We start from the raw sequence: 21,065 nt of genomic DNA on the forward strand, positions 1-21,065 counted from the left end.
GGTCCCCACCGAATTTCGGATTTCAACCGAAATTTTAAACCATGGTTGGCACTGCCATGTTTTAATAATTGCACTAACTCATCTTGTCTTTTTTTATTTAAACAGCTGCCAAAGGTTATTACCGTTTCCAAAAATCTCTCACAAGCCAATTTGAACAGAAAAGGCAAGCTGAGTTCGTGCCATTTCATTAGCCTTTTAATAATCTAACTTTCACCTCAAAGCAACTGCAAAGTAAAAAGGTACAAACCCAACAAAATTAAGAAGGCCAGCAATCCATTCAGTTGTTTCCATCTGAGAAATACAAAAAAAAAAAAAACCAGCTCCTTTTCTCCATCTGTTCCTCCTCTCCACCCTCTCCCCTATTATTGCAGTAATCTTTCTGTTTTAACATGGAAGATTTCAGGTCCAAATCATATGGTGATGGGAGGACGCAGATGGAGAGTTATGAAACCATGCCTCCTCCTTATGGTTATGAACTCAGATGCTATAGTACTTCTTATGCATCTTCCCAACAAACCCAGATGCCAAAAGGGATGATAAAGACTAAGAAAGGTAAAACCAGTGGTGGGTCTTCTTCCAAAAATTGGAGCCTTAACGACCCTGAGTTGCAGAGGAAAAAGAGGGTTGCAAGCTACAAGGTCTATGCTGTGGAGGGAAAGATGAAGGGCTCTTTCAGGAAGAGTTTTAGATGGCTCAAGGATAGGTACACCCAGATGGTCTATGGCTAGTAGTGATTTTTGGGTGTTTTTGATTTATGCATGTCTTTTCTACTTTTACTTATATTTGGGTTTCTGCCTGTGTTTGAGATCCGTGAAGCTGATCTCTTTAAAATCATAGATTTCTTGGTCTTACATGAGATGATGATTTGGCTAGTTTTATATGAACTTTTTTGCTTTGTAAATTTAGTTAATGAAAGTACTGTGAATTTGGGTCTTTCTTCTTGTGGATATCTTTCTTTCTAGCTCTTGGATTTTGTACATGGTAGATATTCATGAAGCTGATCTCATTGAAAAAAACAACAACCAAGATTCCTGGGGTTTCATGATTTTGGGTGGTTATTTTTTTAGATTTTTTGTCTGTTGATTTGTCTATTGGATCTGTCATGAATCTGGTTTTTCAATTAGGTATTGACTTGGTGGTTTGGCCATGGATATTATTCATTTGAGTTTGTTAGAGGATTTCTTATTTCTGAGATTCTTTCTCTGGAAAATTCAACCTTGGATTTGTTGAATTCAAGGTTAGTCTTTCCTAGGTTCTGGATCCCTGGATGCACACAATTTAATGCTCTTTTTTTTCTTTCCTTGAAATGGTCTTACTGTCCTTGCATCCATCAATGTTCATGTATACCATTCTTTTTCCAGTACATTTTGCTTTCAGAAGGTAACATAATTTTACAAGTGTGGCTTCTCTGAGTTTGACTTGACATATCTGGAGGGTGATCTTGTATTCTCTGGTTGCTTGTGCATTCCCTTGTCTAAGTAGGGGTGATTTATGGTCTCTTCTGTTCTTAAATGAACCATTTTTTTAAGGGCGATGATAAATTTGCACCCACTGTAGGATAAGTCGCACCCCTTTAAAGGAGGGTATGTGGCAGACTTTAACGCTTTTTAATGTCAATTCACATTAAAGAGGTGCAAATTATCCTACAGGGGATGCGAATTTATCATTGCCCTTTTTTTAAGATAAGATTTTATTAATATCTGTAAGTATATTACAACTATAGGGCCAAGGCTTCCCACCAGTGTAACACATCTACAGCAAATCCCCAACACACCCAGTTTCCCCTTTAACTACCCCCCTATCCAAAGGCCATATGACTCAACATAGATCAGATTATTGCTTGACAGTGGGCAGTTAACAGCAAAAATGCTAATCCCCTGCAGATCAGTCCTTTGGACACTCTACAATGCCACACAGCCAATTCAATAGACGCAATCTTCCCAGAGTTGGGCTCTGACTGATTAACTTGCAAGTCCACTCCTTGCACCGTCTTCGATCTAAACTACAACTGAAGAACAAATACAGCTAGAAACCACTAATCCCGACTTTGTAGAAATCTTCCCAGTACTGGACTGTGAAACAAACAATTACTCCAAAAGCTTAAGATGTTAGAGTTGGTGTTATTTAACCATTTATACTTCAACACTCCTCATGTGTGGCCCCTCTTTTTTGGGTTGGCCGTACATGTGGCATATGGTTTCCCTTATTCGGGTTGGTCATTATTCGGGTTGGTCATACACGTGGAGTTTTAATATCAAGGAGTTGTTGGGTTTTGAACCCAGAACCTGCCATGAGGCAAAATCTCTGATGCCATGTGAAGCAACCAATTACTCCAAAAGCTTAAGGTAATAGGGTTGGTGTTATTTAATCATTTATACTTCAACATGGATTACATTATTTTCTAGCTGAAGACATCTGATCTGGAATTATGCGGCTAGGGCCGACATGGAAAAGCCCCTGCTTGGCTCCCTGTAGCTTGAATGTCACCCACATCAGTACCGATGGATGTTCCCTGCTGCTTGGGTTCTGCTATCTAACACCTTGAACCCAATACTGAAACCTGCTATAATAAGAGATTATTACAGTCTCTGATTGCAGCTAAACCCTCGCACTGCCCCCCATGATTACATGATCGAGACTGGTAGGATCCTCATGTCTTCCCTATTCACACATTCCTTGGCTAATTTATCAGCCTCTTCATTCGCAGATCTGCGCATGTGTTGAAACTTTGGTCAATGGTTACCACTAGATCTCTGATTTCCGAGATTAGGTCCGCTAACACCCACGGACCTACCGCCTTATTGCTGGCCCAAGCTATCGCTTTTGTTGAATCCCCTTCAATGATCATTCATCCTGATCCATGAGTTGCAAACCATTTCAATCCCCATAACAGGGCTCCCACTTCGCCTCATTTGCATCACACACCTGCCGACCCTGAGAAAGATAGAAGAAGACTCCCATTTGAGTCCTGGAAAATGCCACCAATGCCCATGGGCTCGGATTTCCTTTTGAACTTCAATCAAAGTTGGGTCTTTAGTCCACCACTTGGTGGCGGGCTCCATCTTGGTGATTCCTTTTGCTTTATCCTCTTTTCAAAATTATAGTCTTCCAATGCCATAAGATCTCCCTCACACTATAGCTAGGTGCATCATTGCTGTTGATCCACGTTATGAGATCAGATTTGGTATCAAGCCCTAGTCTCCCCCAACTCCGCATTTGGTCCTTGAAGAGACAGGTATTTCTTTCTTTCCAAAGGTCCCAAATTATAATGCATGATACCAATCTCCACATTGCCCGACCAACCTCTCCAAACAGACCGCCACTTCACTCCATTAATATCATCTTGATTTATCTTTGAAGCGGCATCATAAGTCAAAAGTTTCTTACTATTGTTATCCATAACTGCTGAGTGAAGGTACATTGTGCTAGAAGATGATACACAGATTCTTCACTCCTAAAGCAAAGGGCACACCGACTCATCATTTGCACTTTCCTTCTTTTTAGAAGGCCACACATTTTAGGTTCTTTTCCTTCTTATCGTCCAAGCGAAAGCCACAACTCTAGGTGGCACCTTTTTTTTTTTTGGAAGGGTATGTGGCGCCTCTGTTTTCCAAATCCTTATGCATTGAGAGTCTTGTTCAAAGGAAAGCCTGTAAAAAATGAATGTACTGAAAAGAACTGAATGGGTTTAGTGTCCAAACCCTATAATCTTCATTGTTAGGAGAACAATAACAACAGTTAAGGCGGAGTAGAAGAGACGCTAGGCCGCTACTCTCACTATCTTTAAGGGTTCGTCTAAACCTAAGATCCCAAAACACCTGTCCATCCCATCCCCACCAGGTAATCAATAATTCTAGCCTCCTTGTCAATGGCAAATACGTATAGGCTTGGAAATACATGACACAATACTGACTCTCCTAGCCAAGGGTCTACCCAAAACCTTGTCCCTTCCCTCCTTCCCACTACAAACCTAGGAAAGGGTTCATATACTGACCTTAACTCACATATAGACTTCCATGTGCCCAAGCCTTTTTCCTAAAGACGGGTCTCTACTCTCCCAATCCCCAACCCCGCCCATATTTATCCCCAATGATTTGATGCCACATTAATGACTTCTTTTCGACAAATCTCCATAGCCATTTGCTAAGAAGAGCCTTGTTCCTCATTTTAATGTTATCAATCACTAGCCCACTGCATCTTTTCAGCCAGCTTACTTCTTTTTTCCAATTCAGAAGTGTTTGAGCTTCCTCTTGCTCTCTCCTCCTTCCTATGGAAAAAAGTAAAGGGGTTTTCAAGTGATGGGAGCTTGAAAACCCCTTTAGGCTTGTATGAAACATTCTGGGCCTGTTTTCAAGTGATGGGAGCTTTTTCTAATAAAGCTTGTCTCAACTTAACAGGGGAACTATAGAGATGGCCCCATAAGTGTTCATGATCCTCCTTCCCAGTTTCATCCCAAGTTGAGATTTTGATCCCTTCTAGGACCCCATGTCGTAGTGAACTTGTTGAGCATCATTACCCTCTTCAGTGTGTTCAGAAGGGTAAATCGAGGCTCGTTTTTTATTCAGTTCTGTATCTTGGTTAAATCATCCTTGTTGAGCGGGGAACATTCATTTTCTCTCATTCTTCTAAATCCAGCCCTCCATTGTTAGAAATTTAGAATCCAATAAATGACATGCTGCTATTTGTAGACATGCTTTGCTTCAAACTGTATTTTCAATTTTGGTGTGAAGATTTACCAATGGGTTTCGATCAAAACAGACATTCTAGGTTGAGGCTTCTAGTCCAGATCGATTCAGGTAGCAGTCCCATGTTAGCTACCAAGCCAATAGGCCAAAAGCTCCACAGCTGATGGAACGCTTTAGGCTAGGTCCTTTATACCTGTCCTATACCAAGCTGGATCCCACCTAGTCCCATACCTAGGCAGGCACCCACTCCCGACGGTAACAACCCACATCTTTGTAATGACCCTTTTCTTCGAAATCAATGAAGGACCTTACCTACTTTACCCACTAATGACGCCCAAACACACACAAAGCTGTCACATACGGTCCAATCCTTGCACTTCCATTCGATGCACAACACTCGGTCAATGTTCCTAAAGAGGAACATTACAATCTTACAGCTGCTGGACTTAAGGTTATATGCACCAAAAACTGTGTCAAGTGATTGAATTGTATCTCCAAAGAAAATATGACAATTTTCGTAGATTGGGAAAAACGGGCGATAATCCGGTGGAGTGACTCTGCTTTGTTCCCAGAATTCACCGCAAATCAACACAAATTTTCGCTTGAGGATTGGAAATAAAGAAACGGGTTCGAATGGGTCGGTGTTGAAGAACACCATTCTTGGTTTTTTTGTTCTCCGCGGCCGAGGAAGGTGAAAGAATGTAGCCTAATTGGCTTCTCTTTATAAAAAAACAGTGTATGAATCTTGAACTGGGCTATCCATTTAAGTGGGCCCCCACAGACTTCATTACTTCAGATTATACTAACATGGCTGGATTTTGGAAATCTGCCAATGTCCTTAAATATCCTTGAATAAAACACCATCACGTGATATAAAAAAAAAAAAATGCTAGAAGGATGGTGGCTGTTAGGCTCCTTCCTGGCTCTTTCCGAGATTTTTCCAACAGGTGGCCACAAGCTGGCCAAATGCAGTTATGAAAATCTTCATTGGATGATCTTAGGTCCTTGATTCATCAAGCTTGGTTTGGGATTTTGCCAGGATAAGCGAAACCAAAATCTGTTGAGAACATCTTATTTGGATTATCTGGGCATGTGATTCATTTTTCAAGCTTGTTTTAAGGTTTCGCCGGGATAAGCCAAACAGTAGGGTTGCGGTCCTGTGTAGGGGCCTGCCTAGGTATGGGACCGGGTGGGGGCCAGCCTGGTATGGGGCAGGTTTCAAGGGCCACTGATGAGCTTTTGGCGTATTGATAAGGTACCTAACATATGCATGTGGAATCCAACTTGATTATTAGCCATCTTGGTAAGGTACCTAACATATGCATGTGGAATCCAACTTGATTATTAGCCGTTCAGCGTAGTCTTTCTTTAGACAGAAAAGGACATATCATTCTTTCTTCTTCTTCTCTATGAAGTTAGAAGCAATAGGTCCTATATTGTTTCACATGGGGTTTTTTTTTTAAAATGGTGGTGTTCACATGGGTCATAGAGGAGATTTTTGGATTCATTAAAATATTCAAATCAATTCTCAAATTTTAATTTTTAACATAATAATATGGTTATAACTTATAGCAATTAATATATTAAAAATTTTAATCGAATAAATAAATAAAACATTTTATTTCCATATGAGCAACTTACTATTAGGTTGGATAAAACTCAAAACATGTGGTAATTGTAAAGTGGTAGTAGTAGTAGTATTGTGATCCAGAAATGTCGCAAAGAATCTTTAAGTATTGGAATCCTACATGGGAAAAATCCATGTACCGATTAAAATCAGCCGAGATTAGTAATGAAAGGAAGTTATATAACCTTTGGCTCTTAATTTGCTTGGAAGTGGGAAGCCATTTCGCGGGTTACTTTTGCCAAAGAGAACAGCCACACAGGCTCACTTTTTAGCAGATTTTGTGTTATTCACTGATTCATCAGAGGTGGCAGTTCTTTCCGCGGAATTGCATAGCAAATCCCAAGTTATTATGATAATATTTAAGCTTGTAATACAGGGTGAGAGGGTCTACCCCTCCAACCCTCCACCTAAGAAATCAATTTTAATAAACTCCCTAAAAAACGTAGGAGGGCTTCTTTATAATATTGTGTGGATGAGAATGGTAGCCAGTTGAAGCAGTAAGTGTGATTTGATGACTGGAGCATTAAATTTATCGAAAGTGTAGGAAAACACTCCTAAAACCAAGACAACCTTGTTTAAATGGTTAAAATATCAAATAAATGTCTTATCTACTAAACATGTCACCCTCCACCTCACAAGACAAACGAGGACCTAGTTTTGGCAATAGGAAAAGCTGTTGGTAAACTAATCTAATATTCACATTAGATTTTAAATCTGTTTTTGGACACTAACAATCCATCCTTCGCTTTCCCCAATGATTTGATGCCCCACATTAATGACTTCTTTTCAACAAATCTCCATAGCCATTTGCTAAGAAGAGCCTTGTTCCTCATTTTAATGTTATCAATCACTAGCCCACTGTATCTTTTCAGCCAGCTTACTTCTTTTTTCCAATTCAGAAGTGTTTGAGCTCCCTCTTGCTCTCTCCTCCTTCCTATGGAAAAAAGTAAAGGGGTTTTCAAGTGATGGGAGCTTGAAAACCCCTTTAGGCTTGTATGAACCATTCTGGGCCTGTTTTCAAGTGATGGGAGCTTTTTCTAATAAAGCTTGTCTCAACTTAACAGGGGAACTATAGAGATGGCCCCATAAATGTTCATGATCCTCCTTCCCAGTTTCATCCCAAGTTGAGATTTTGATCCCTTCTAGGACCCCATGGCGTAGTGAACTTGTTGAGCATCATTACCCTCTTCAGTGTGTTCAAAAGGGTAAATCGAGGCTCGTTTTTTATTCAGTTCTGTATCTTGCTTAAATCATCCTTGTTGAGCGGGGAACATTCATTTTCTCTCATTCTTCTAAATCCAGCCCTCCATTGTTAGAAATTTAGAATCCAATAAATGACATGCTGCTATTTGTAGACATGCTTTCCTTCAAACTGTATTTTCAATTTTGGTGTGAAGATTTACCCATGGGTTTCGATCAAAACAGACATTCTAGGTTGAGGCTTCTAGTCCAGATCGATTCAGGTAGCAGTCCCATGTTAGCTACCAAGTAAGGGTGTCAATTTTGGCTCAGCTCGGCTCGTTAAGGCTCGTTAAGAATTTAATATATTTAAATATATATATTATATATTAATATATACATTAAAAGGGTTGTCCATGGAGTGAAGGGGGGGGGGCAAAATATGTCACTTCATTTTTGGAACCCCATTTGTTACTAGGACCACCCCCCATAGTGTAAAAAAAGTAGTCAAATTACACTAGTAGGGCTGTCCAGGGAAGATGAGGGGTGTGAACATAATATAACCCGAGCTCGGTAAGGCTCGCGAGCCTGACCGAGCCGAGCCCGAGCCCGAGCCTGGCCAAGCTCGGCTCGTTTACACCCCTAGTACCAAGCCAATAGGCCAAAAGGTCCACAGCTGATGGAACGCTTTAGGCTAGGTCCTTTATACCTGTCCTATACCAAGCTGGATCCCACCTAGTCCCATACCTAGGCAGGCACCCACTCCTGACGGTAACAACCCACATCTTTGTAATGACCCTTTTCTTCGAAATCAATGAAGGACCTTACCTACTTTACCCACTAATGACGCCCAAACACACACAAAGCTGTCACATAAGGTCCAATCCTTGCACTTCCATTCGATGCACAACACTCGGTCAATGTTCCTAAAGAGGAACATTACATTCTTACAGCTGCTGGACTTAAGGTTATATGCACCAAAAACTGTGTCAAGTGATTGAATTGTATCTCCAAAGAAAATATGACAATTTTCGTAGATCGGGTAAAACGGGCGGAAGAGAATCCGGTGGAGTGACTCTGCTTTGTTCCCAGAATTCACCGCAGATCAACACAAAATTTCGCTTGAGAATTGGAAATAAAAGAAGCGGGCTCGAATGGGTCGGTGTTGAAGAACACCATTCTTGGTTTTTTTGTTCTCCGTGGCCTAGGAAGGTGAAAGAATGTAGCCTAATTGGCTTCTCTTTATAAAAAAACAGTGTATGAATCTTGAACTGGGCTATCCATTTAAGTGGGCCCCCACAGACTTCATTACTTCAAATTATACTAACATGGCTGGATTTGGAAAATCTGTCAATGTCCTTAAATATCCTTTGAATAAAACACCATCACGTGATAAAAAGAAAAAAAAAATGCTAAAAGGACGGTGGCTGTTAGGCTCCTTCCTGGCTCTTTCTGAGATTTTTCCAACAGCTAGGTGGCCACAAGTTGGCCAAATGCAGTTGAGAACATCTTCATTGGATGATCCTAGGTCCTTGATTCATCAAGCTTGGTTTGGGGTTTTGCCAGGATAAGCAAAACCAAAATCTGTTGAGAACATCTTATTTGGATTATCTGGGCATGTGATTCATTTTTCAAGCTTGTTTTAAGGTTTTGCCAGGATAAGCCAAACAGTAGTGTTACGGCCCTGTGTGGGGGCCTGCCTAGGTATGGGACCGGGTGGGGGCCAGTCTGGTATGGGGCAGGTTTCAAGGGCCTTGCCTAACGTGTTCCATCAGCTGAGCTTTTGGCGTATTGGTAAGGTACCTAACATATGCATGTGGAATCCAACTTGATTATTAGCCGTCTAGGTAAGTAGACCTGGCAAAAAGTGACCCGGACCCGCGGGTAAATTACGGGTCCGGGTCACCAATCATTGGCTTGTTTGAAATTGACCTGCGGGTCCACCCGGCCCCGTCAAAACTGGGCAAGGCTGGGTGGACCCGCGGGTGCCCGTAGAGAAGTGCAAAAGGTTTTATTTTGGCGCCTTTTTTACTTTTTTTTTTCCATAATTGTCATAAGAGGAATTCTAGACTGAAGGGAGCCCTTGCAAAAAAGAGGTGAAAGGGCTCCCCCATTGGCTGCACATCACCATCAAGTTTGACTTTTCAGCCATTATTAATGCATGATGGTGATGTGTAGCCAATAGGAGAGCCCTTTTACCTCTTTTTTGCAAGGGCTCCCTTCAGTTTAGACTTCCTCTTGTCATAATTTTTGCTTTTTCAGTAATTGTCATATCTTAGTACACTCTTTCAGTTTTTTTTTCTTAATTTTTCTACTTTGCTACCATTTTTTCGTAATTTCTCATTTAAAACTTAATACCTATGATTATTATTTATTGTATTATTTATTGGCAGCCAACTTTTCACAAATCCTAATTCTGCCAATCTTTGCAATTTGCACCACGTCGACAATAAGACAAATCTCTCAAATAGTGAACATAAATGGTCGGCGAAGGTGGCTAGCAAATCCATGTACAAACAAAAAAAATCTTAAAAAATATGTAAAAAATGCGGGTGACCCGCGGGTCGACCCGGGTGCGGGTCCAAGCTTAGTGACACGTAAAACTTTCCGGGTCATTTTGACCAGGCCCGTTTGACCCGAACCCGTACGGGCCGGGTCAAACCCGCCCGCCCCGCCCGTTTGCCAGGTCTATAGGTAAGGTACCTAACATATGCATGTGGAATCCAACTTGATTATTAGCCGTCAGAATAGTCTTTCTTTAGACAGAAAAGGATATATCATTCTTTCTTCTTCTCTATGAAGTTAGAAGCAATAGGTCCTGTATTGTTTCACATGGGGTGTTTTTTTAAAATGGTGGTGTTATTGTTTCACATGGGTCATAGAGGAGATTTTTGGATTCATTAAAATATTCAATTCAATTCTCAAAATTTAATTTTTAACGTAATAATATGGTTATAACTTATAACAATTAATATATTAAAAAATTTAATCTAATAAATAAATAAAACATTTTATTTCCATATGAGCAACTTACTATTAGGTTGGTTAAAACTCAAAACATGTGGTAATTGTAAAGTGGTAGTAGTAGTAGTAGTATTGAGATCCAGAAATGTCGCAAAGAATCTTTAAGTATTGGAATCCTACATGGGAAAAATCCATGTACCGATTAAAATCAGCCGAGATTAGTAATGAAAGGAAGTTAGATAACCTTTGGCTCTTAATCTGCTTGGAAGTGGGAAACCATTTCGCGGGTTACTTTTGCCATAGAGAACAGCCATACAGGCTCACTTTTTAGCAGATTTTGTGTTATTCACTGATTCATCAGAGGTGGTAGTTCTTTCCGCGGAATTGTATAGCAAATCCCAAGTTATTATGATAATATTTAAGCTTTTAATACAGGGTGAGAGGGTCTACCCGTCCACCCCTTCAACCCTCCACCTAAGAAATCGATTTTAATAAACTCCCTAAAACAGTAGGAGGGCTTCTTTATAATATTGTGTGGATGAGAATGGTAGCTCAGTTGAAGCAATAAGTGTGATTTGATGACTGGAGCATTAAATTTATCAAAAGTGTAGGAAGACACTCCTAAAACCAAGACAACCTTGTTTTAAATGGTTAAAATTTTAAATAAATGTCTTATCTACTAAACATGTCACCCTCCACCTTACAAGACAAACGAAGACCTAGTTTTGGCATTAGGAAAAGCTGTTGGTAAACTAATCTAATATCCACATTAGATTTTAAATCTGGTTTTGGACACTAACAATCCATCTTTCGCTTTCCAAACTTTTCCCCACGCGGTATTGGCCATTGATTCACAATGTTTTTGGAATGAAAGATGATATGTCAAGCCAATGGTCCCCTGTGCCATGGTTATAGAGACATTGCCATTTAGTTCATCAAAGAGTAACAATAAGTTCTTTCAAAATGGACAATTTTTTTATTTTTTCCTCATTCATTAGATGCATTCAAAAGATCTGATCTTGTTCAACCGATGCGCGTGGTCTACCGGGTGCCTGCGTGCATCCCTAGGGACTAGTCCCGCCCCACGAAGTGGGGTGGGGATACCCTATGGTACCCCAAAAAAAAAAAGAAAAAAAAAGAAAGGATCTTTAATAACCTTGAAGCATGAAATAGAGGGTAAACTCCACAGATTTCCCGTTGCTATTTCCTTTGACCCAAAACACTGTATTGGAAGAGTCGCTTTCCACTTCTAAGCTCATTGGTTAGAATACACGTCAAACTAATGGATGAGATAAAAGATCTATGTCTGCTTGATGAATGTTCTTTTTCTCTTATCCCAATGATTTTGATGATCGCCTTGCCAAATTGGGAGCTTCTAGAGCTTAATTGTATAAGGGACAACCTCTCTCCCTAAATTGCCTGGTACATGTGAAGAGATTTCTTGGGGTACCAATCCTCGAAGCCACAATCTAAAGGTCTAAAGACAAGACCTTTTACCAACAAGGTAGCCAAGAGGGTAGTACATGTGCTCCACTATTCTGCAAGGTTTGCCGTCCAGGGAAACAGTCCAGAGCTTTTGAAACAAAATCCATTAGCAAGGGTGTGGTTTGGTCATTCATGGAAAGTCTCGAGGAACCAGATGATACGAACAAATAGCAACACATAACTATGATGACCAATACTGATCCATACACATTCAATTAGTAAGCTTTGAACGAAATAATAATAGGGCATACTATGTTAAATCATTGAGATTGATGGGTTCGCTGCTTCAACAGCAATTTCAATTTCAAATCTAATTTTACTACAGTATGATACTATCAAATATTGGAGGACTTCTGGAGTGACAGACTCTTCATTTTACTACAGTATGATACTCTCAAATATTGGAAGATTTCTGGAGTGACAGACTTGGGCTTTATGTGCTTCGACTGAATTGCAATTAAATGATAAGGATAAATTATTTTAACCATAAGAGATGAGATTGCCACTTCCTTATTTTACTGATGGGTGCTCCCTTTATTTAACAATAATTTATCTATGGAAGGAAATTACAATTCTTTAAGGCCCTGTTTGTTTTGGATTTTGAGAACTGATTTTGAGTCCAAAAACTGATCATCCATGGAAACAATCACCCCTCAGTGCAAATTTTAAGTCAAGTTTAACCATAAGGTAAGCAGGATCATCCAGTGAAGGTAGTCGTTGAACTTGAATCAAATGCTGTTTTTTTTTTCTAAAAGAAGAGGAGCAGAAGAGCACAACAGGCCCCCCTCGTCAACAGAAATATCAAGAATCATGTTTTCTTTCAGCATAAACAGACATCTTGCATTGAGTAAGAAAGAAAGAAAAAGAATCAAGACAATCAAACTTCCTGCTTTCAGGTAATTAAAAAAGACATTAAGTTACAAAATTTGCAATAGTGGGATCTCAAATAGGCCCCCATCTGAAATGGGCAGCCCAATTGAACCTATATTGCAAATGTGCTGGACCCACTCATATCCTCAATAGTCAGATGAGTTTGACAATGTCAAATAAGATAATAAAACTTAAAAAAGGACAATAACAGCAGTAATTACCAAATAAAATAACCTTACCTCAGTAAACAGAGGAAAAGAAAACCTCATCACAGGAGATCGGCAACATTTGACGGCAGCTCCTCGACCACCACGTTGTAGAACTTTTGGATGTCAAAGAGCATCCTCTCATCATCGCGAGTCACAAAATTGATTGCCACACCCTTCCTTCCGAAACGCCCACTACGTCCAATTCGATGGAGATAGTTCTCTGGTTGTGTCGGCAGATCATAGTTTATGACGAGGGAGACCTGTTGGACATCAATACCACGAGCCAAGAGATCAGTGGTGATAAGAACACGTGAGGATCCAGATCGGAATTCACGCATGATAATGTCCCTAGTGTTCTGGTCCATGTCACCATGGGTGGCAGAGACGGTGTGGTCCCTACTCCGCATCTTATCGGTCAACCAGTCAACCTTGCGCCGGGTGTTTACGAAGATTACACTCTGGGTGATGGCCAAAGTCTCGTAGAGGTCACAGAGTGTTTCAAGTTTCCATTCTTCCTTCTCGACGTTCACATGGAACTGCTTAATTCCTTCTAGGGTGAGTTCGTCTCGCTTCACCAAAATTCGAACAGGTTTGTTCATGAACTTGCGTGTAATCTCAAGGGCCTCAGGCGGCATTGTAGCGGAAAAGACTCCCACCTGAACTTTCGAAGGGAGGAGCTGGAAAATATCGTAGATCTGAAACAGGGAACTAGTCATTACAGATTTAAAACATAATACATATATGGATATAATATGTTATGTTTATCATAAAAGCCTTGCATAAGAGAATAAACACGCTGCATACACGCAGTACATGGCCAATAAATTGTCCACACCCCCGAGATGTTCAAAAGCCAACTAGCAAACATGCAAGCATTGAAACATATCAAAGCCCTGTTGGTTTTGGATTTTGAGAATTGATTTTCGAGTCCAAAACTGATTATTGAGTCCAATAATTAGTTTTGGACCCAAAATCAATTTTCAAAATCTAAAACCAATAGGGCCCAAGAAAATAACCGTATAAAACAAGACTAGGAACAATATGAAAAAATAAAGCAGCAGTCACAACAATATATAAATAGCACATTTACAACCCACACAGTCCTCGGTTGAAGACTAATCAAATGTTGTACATGTGCTGGTAACATTTCAGTATTTCAAGATGGATGAAAAGGTCCTAATTTCATGAGAAAATAGCAGATTCTCAGTACTTCAAGAAGAAGTCTTGATTGGTAACATTTAGAGAACCCTTAACTTTCACAGGGCAAGAAAAAAAAATCTGAATACAGGTTGAAGAATCCTCAAACCATCAGCTTTGTAGATTAGGTAGATCTCAAGATCCAACGGTCGGATTGGCTTGATTTCAACCTAGTTTTAAAGGATTGACCCTAACTGTGAATTTCAAAGCATGTAGAAGGGTCGGATCTGATCTAATTTTGAAAAGTTACCTAAATCCTAAATTTCAGTCATGATTTTCATGGGTTTCATATAAGGTTAAGGTCGACTTGGACTTCTTTTATGAACTTTTATGACTCCTACACAGATTATGTTGTCAAGAATAAGTTTCAACGCGTCAAGAATGCTATCCTTAAGAAGCAGGAAAACAAGTAACATAAAGATGAACATATAGAGCTACAGGTTAAGGGAGGACCTGATCCTTGAAACCCCGCGAAAGCATTTCATCAGCTTCATCCAACACAAACATCTTAATATAGTCGGGACGAAGAGATTTTCTCCTCAGCATGTCAAAAACACGACCAGGAGTGCCAACAACAACATGAACACCGCTTGAAAGAATGCGCTGATCCTCCCTGACACTGGTACCACCTACACAGGCATGAACCTTCACACCCAAATAATCACCAAGAGCCCGCATAACCTTTTCAATTTGTTGAGCAAGTTCTCGAGTGGGAGCAAGAACCAAGGCCTGGCATTCAACCAGGCCATAATCAAGCTGCTGCAGAATTCCAGAGCAGAAAGTTGCTGTTTTCCCAGTTCCAGACTGTGCTTGCTGGATTACATCAAGTCCCTTGCAGAAAGGTACAATTCCCCTCTGTTGGATTGCCGAGGGCTTCTCAAATCCTTCATGAAATATAAAACATGATTTCAATATTTCTCCCTACGATATTAAAAACCAAAAGATCAAAAGGAATATGATAGAAGACAGGCATGCATTTACCGTATGCATAGATGCCTCTCAAAAGGTTCTCTTGTAAACCCATAGAGTCAAAACTTTCATAAACTTCATCGTAAGAAGTGAAAAAATCTTGTCCATCTGATGTTAGCCTACATCCATAGAACAAGCCAACCAGGAGTTCATGCCTAAGCAAGCAGGAAACGAAACAGAAAAAAAAAAAAAACAAGATCAAAGCAAAACGAAATAGCTAACTTACAACTCAGTCATTTTAGCATCATATTGACGAGTATCAAATTGCGACCCTTCTGGTGTCAATCCCGCCATGACTGTAAACAGCACAGTAAGATTAGTATATAACGTCAGATATATAACACATAAGCAGATATAAATATATAACGTCACCCCTTCCATAAAAAAAAAAGTTTATAAAGTCCTACAAGGTTCGGTCTAGATAGAAGGAACAGTGTAATAATAGATTAGTACCCCAAAAATATATCCAGGCTAAAGAATAAAATTCTATTTCCCAGATCATAGAAAATATCAATAAATGGGAAAGAAGAAAAGAAGCAGAAAAATAAGGTGCTCAAGCAATGGCATTGAAAGCAGAAATAAACGGAATGTATAAAAAAACCAAAGAAGAACTTGAAAGTTTCAGGAACTGCAAAAGATACAGATTACATGACAATGAACTCAAGTTTCCGCACCATAATGCAATCAAATGCAGCCTGTAGCTACCAGTACCAAGGGCCTACATCTTAGTCTTGTATGTATAAATTCAGACTTCAATAAAAGAGAATTTTTAGAAGGATAACTACTTCTGTAATTTGGGTTTTAAGAGTATTGGATTGTCCCCAAAATGGTTGGTCCCCAAAATGGTTGGCATGGCTATATTTTCCAGCTAAACTTGAAATTACCAGTTTGTTCAAAACAAGGAAGATGGGTGTGTTTTAGAATTTGAATTACAGGTGGTTCAACCCTGCACACAGTGCCAGTTTGATCTTATATATTGTACTTTGGCAGTAACTCCTAATTTTGTGGCTTAGTACTTGGAGAAGCTTCCATCGCATTTGAATTTTGGACGAGCATTGAAGAAAATTAGCATTAGAATATTTTATGTCATTCTTCAGGGTTAACTGAGGCTCTGCATCTTCTTTTTTTTTTCAATATATGTTTTTCTTGGAGAAAAGGCATAAAAGTTGTGGAATGATTACATGATATTTGATTCCTCTTTATTTGTCTGAGAATTTGTATCAGCAGCACAGACGGTAAATTTGAGTCTTTTACACCAAAGAACTACAGATGATATTTTCATACTTTCCTTTCTCTTACAGCATTTGGGTTAATATTATAAGATCGTTCGGGATGGCATGGGTCACTCCAAGGAGTATCAGAAGTCTGTTGCTGAGTTGGAATGGAATCCCGCTAGGCGAAACAGGACTAGCATTGTGGAAACTGTACCCATCTGGAATATTTGGAAGGAAAGGAATCACAGAATTTATGAGGATGCATCTGTGGGGTTGAATAGGCGCAAAAATTGAGCTAATCTCATGGGTAAAGGAGAAGAAGAAGATCTCCTATGGAACGGTGGAAGTTCTGAGGAATTGGGTCACTATAATAAGGGAGCGGAAAAAAGAAAGATAAGATCTTACCCTGATGGGTAGCACCGCCACTGGGTTGCTTCAAACTTAATTTCGATGGGAGTGTTATTGACAACCCCGGTTTAGCCGGTATCAGAGGGGTTATAACGGATTCAAATGGAAAGATTATCATGACATTTTCAGGGCCCGTGGGATCGTGCGACGCCAACGAAGCTGAAGTTAGAGCATTATTATTTGGACTGAGATGGTTCCATCAAAACATGAGGGGGCAACTGATGGTGGAGGGTGATTCGGTCAATGCTATATCATGGGCTAATGATCGATGCAAAGGCCCGTGGCATATTCATGATTTGATCTCTGAAATCAGTGATTTGGTGCGAGCCATTCAGCCTCTAATCTCTCATCGGAGGAGACAGCGAATGAAACGGCAGACGGACTGGCAAAGGAAGGCGTCAGGCAGGAGTCGATGGCTGTGATACTTGAACCTAACATACCAATGCACTAACGTTTTGCTGCATCTGTAACTTCTTCTGTTTTTATTACCGGGGATGTAGTTGATGTACGGTATGGACATCTTGTCCCTCGATTTACAATACTTGAATAATAAGTCAATTTTCAAAAAAAAAAAGAAAAAAAGAACTACAGATGACAATTAATCCAGTAAATAGTAATATTAGGAATTAGTTTCCAATTTGATGAATGCTAGTAACACTGGCCTGCACGGTGAAGGATTAACCTGCAGCCATTGTAGGTGAGGAAAATGGGACCAATGAGAAGAAGAAAAAATTTATTTGGTAAAGAATAAGAAGCCATCTAACTTTCTACAACTTCCATTGAGGCAGAAGTGGGAAGAAAGGGGTCAATCTAAAAGACAAAATGGAGGATGCGAAAACTACAAGTATAGAGAAAACATGAGAAGCGTAATCAGAATTCAACATGAAGCATGTAATAAGGCTCATTTGAAGCAAACTGGAACATGTAGAAAGAGATCGGGTTTTATTAGGAAAGGTTTACAAGTAGTGAAGAGGTCTTCGAAATTGATTAGAATTATAAGTTTTACAAGCTTCATGTTTTTATTTATTAAGATTCAATGTTAATTTTTTTATTTTATTTTTTGGGATTTTTTGGGGGGTGGGGGTGGGGGTGGAGGGGGGGGATAAGATTCAATACAATTTAGAGTTTATTGTGATTTACGATACAATTTACTATTCGACCTGTACTGTGATTTATGATTCGATTCTGATTTTCAAAATATCAGTGGCAGGTTTTATTGACTTGTGAGTCAAAGGAGCTTTTGACCGCCTTGGTAAGGGCAAAACCAAGTCAGGTGTGGTAATGATTGATCTGGGGAGTTTTTAGACGGTGTCAATAATATATACTTTCTCAAGTATAAAATAAGGGTTCAATGGAAGATGGAGAGTGAATAGGAAATGAGGGGTGGATTTTTAGTATATATCTAATCCCTTTTTGGAATTGGAATTCCAACAAACAACAAACCCCCCCCCCCCCCCCCCCCCCAAGCTTTGCCTTCTCTCCTAGCTCGATTCCTTAGTTCTTTTTCTAATCAAAATTGAGATTAATTCCATTCAAGACAGTCCTAACTAACATGAGTGTGTCTTCCTCTTAATTTCCTTAAAACAAGTTTATGATTCTACACTACCAAGTATATCCCATGCCATGTATACATGGTTTTTGTTGAAACAGGGACACATGGGAAGTTGGAGAGAAGTACAAAGCCTTCCAAGATATTTTAGGGTTTCTACAAATATCTTTAGAGTGATTAAGAAAAAAATACATGTAAAACACTTTTTTCTATCCTCTCTATGAAGATGATTATCACAAAGCAGGATTGAGCCTCTAGCTAGAGGCTCAATGGTCAAGGCTTTGTTTTTCAACCTGGAGGTCTGAGGTTCAATCCTAGCTTACATACAAGAAAAGATGATAATCATGAAAAGATCTAGCTCATCCAATTATTGGTCCCACATGATAGGTCATAACCCAAAAGTCATTATGATCAGAAGGACAATTGAAAATAAAGACCATTAGCATACTCGGTAGGCAACAGTATTTTGATCAAAAGGCTAGGATCACTTGATTAGTATGATTTGACGTTTCGAATCAGTATTTTGGGAGGGAATCGTTGTAGATGCTAATGAACTGGACCATATGCTATTAGCCTATTACTAACTATCCAAAACTCATGAGAACCCAAAATTTCTAAATGATACTTAAAACAAAGTTCCTGTTTTGACAGATCGCTAACCATCGAGAGCAAACAACACATCTATTGTGACCAATTGCAGTTAGAACACCAACTATTCCTCACACAATACTAATTGCTTCAAACCTTCCACTATCTAAAACAAACAGAAAAGCATAAACAGAAATCAATCCAAAAATAATAAACCTCAACCTACCAAATAACCTAACATACATAAAACCGAAAATTTCACACCAATCCCTATAATCAATCCAAACATGAAACCCTAAGCCCAAATCAAACCAAAACCACGTAAAAAACTAAAAAATTAAAGCCTCCACACCAACAATCAAAATCTAACCCTACGAAAATCAACTCGCAGACAGATCGATCTATCAAAAACAGAATAAAAAAACACATCATAACACAACAAAAACACAATCGAGAGACAGAAAATAGCAAGATTAGTAATCTCAGCATAAAAAAAGAAACACAAATCTCAACAAATAACAAACAGATTCCAACATATAGAACATATCCGTCATAAACGAATCTACATAAAAATCAATGCAGAAAAAAGGAAAATAATGCGCTGAGATTGAGAAATCACCTGAAACTTATGGATTAATCGACGATCGAAGATGAAGAAAAGTAGAAGATCGAGTGAGAGAGAGATGAAAATAGGGTTAGGGTTTTCCCAACTCCTCGGATCTAAGCCGTGGAGTTCAAGAAGCTAAAGTAAGATTGAGAACGAATAAGAAAAGAGGGGTGGATTTTGGGTAATATAGAAATATTTTTGAATTCCGATTTTACCCTCGGTTTGCATTCTTTCTCATTGTTTAAGTGAGAACAATTCCTTTTTAGGAGAGTCCTAGGTCCTAAGTCCTAAGTCCTAAGTCCTAAGTCCTAATACAAATGGGTCTTTGTTTTAGGACAGTCCTAATCCTAATACAAGTGGGTTTTTGTATTAATTTCCATAAAATCAAGTTTATCTATACTTGCAAGTGCATTCAACGTCATGTAAGCGTGGTTTTTGTTGTAAAGGGATTACTTTGTGGGATGTTGGAGAAAGGTACAAAGGCTTCTAAGATATCTAATTGTGTTGCAATGGACACTTTAGGTAAGTTTGAAAATTGGGTCGTTATTCGACCCGATCCACGGACCCGACCTAAAAATAACCTGGGCCGGGTTTTGAAAATCATGGGCCTTGGGTTGGGTTTCAGGTTGAAAAGTGAAAACCTGACCTAATTCGGGTCTGAGTTAGGTTTAAAGAGAAAAAAAAAACCCTAATCCGAAATCTGATCACCAAACTGTTGTATTTGTACTATGACTTTCTTAAAAGTCTCCTTACTAACAGGACTTATTATTTTTATGTACATTGATATAATCATTTTCATTGAGGTGATCAGGGTTGTTTTGGTAGGTAAAGCTAGGATTGAACCTCCAAACTCGGGGTTGAAGAACAAAGCCTTGATCATTAAGCTAGAGGCTCAATCCTGAGGTGATAGTTTGTGATGTGAAAAAAGTAGTTTTCTTCTTAAAATTATGCATTTGATGACTTAAATTCAGAGATTTTTAATATGAAGATTTGTTATTTTCTACTATCTTTGAAAGTTACTATAGTAAGCTAAACATTAAAAACCCAAACCGGGCTAACCCGATCCAAGAAACTATCTCGGGTAGGGTCGGGCATATGAATCTCGGGTTTCCCCATAAAAAACTCAGCCCAACCCAACCGTAGGTAATTTCATGGGTGGCAGATGATTTCGAAGCAATTTAGTGTAATGAATTTTACAGGGTAGAACTCACCCCTAAAAGCTAGCCGTTTGAGAGAGGATGCCCATTCCCTTATAACCCATCCTCATTCATTTCACTTATCCGATGTGGGACTATTTGCTTTTGCATGGAACCCCAACAATTTCCCCCTCCACGCGGAAGCAACGTGGACAATCTCCCCCCTCCACGCGGCGGCAACGTGGGAACCACGAGATACTACACCGGGGTTTCTAAGATCTATCCCGAGGGACATTTCCGCCCTCGGAGGCAAACTTGGGTTACCACGCCCTAAGCTCTGACACCATTTGTAAGAATTTTAACAAGGTAGATTTCACG

General features: G+C 39.5%; 2 protein-coding genes across 2 annotated transcripts; one reads left to right on the top strand and one right to left on the bottom strand.

Moving 5' to 3' along the window:
• Nucleotides 1-389: 389 nt before the first annotated feature.
• On the top strand, nt 390-728 carry LOC143865436 (uncharacterized). Its single transcript, XM_077375815.1, has one exon. It carries the CDS (start codon nt 390-392, stop codon nt 726-728), a length of 339 nt encoding a protein of 112 aa, XP_077231930.1.
• A 12,080-nt stretch (nt 729-12,808) lies between these two features.
• On the bottom strand, nt 12,809-19,721 carry LOC143851191 (eukaryotic initiation factor 4A-11-like). Its single transcript, XM_077360541.1, has 5 exons — nt 19,564-19,721; nt 15,412-15,481; nt 15,198-15,304; nt 14,670-15,100; nt 12,809-13,714 (listed from the first exon to the last, which is right to left on the bottom strand). Exons 2-5 carry the CDS (start codon nt 15,477-15,479, stop codon nt 13,079-13,081), a joined length of 1,242 nt encoding a protein of 413 aa, XP_077216656.1. The 5' UTR covers nt 15,480-15,481; nt 19,564-19,721; the 3' UTR covers nt 12,809-13,078.
• Between the last annotated feature and the right edge of the window lie 1,344 nt (nt 19,722-21,065).

Source organism: Tasmannia lanceolata, unplaced genomic scaffold (assembly GCF_043159265.1).
Source record: "Tasmannia lanceolata isolate RefF3 unplaced genomic scaffold, GAP_Taslan_0.1 ptg000003l, whole genome shotgun sequence".
Classification (NCBI taxonomy): Eukaryota; Viridiplantae; Streptophyta; class Magnoliopsida; order Canellales; family Winteraceae; genus Tasmannia; species Tasmannia lanceolata.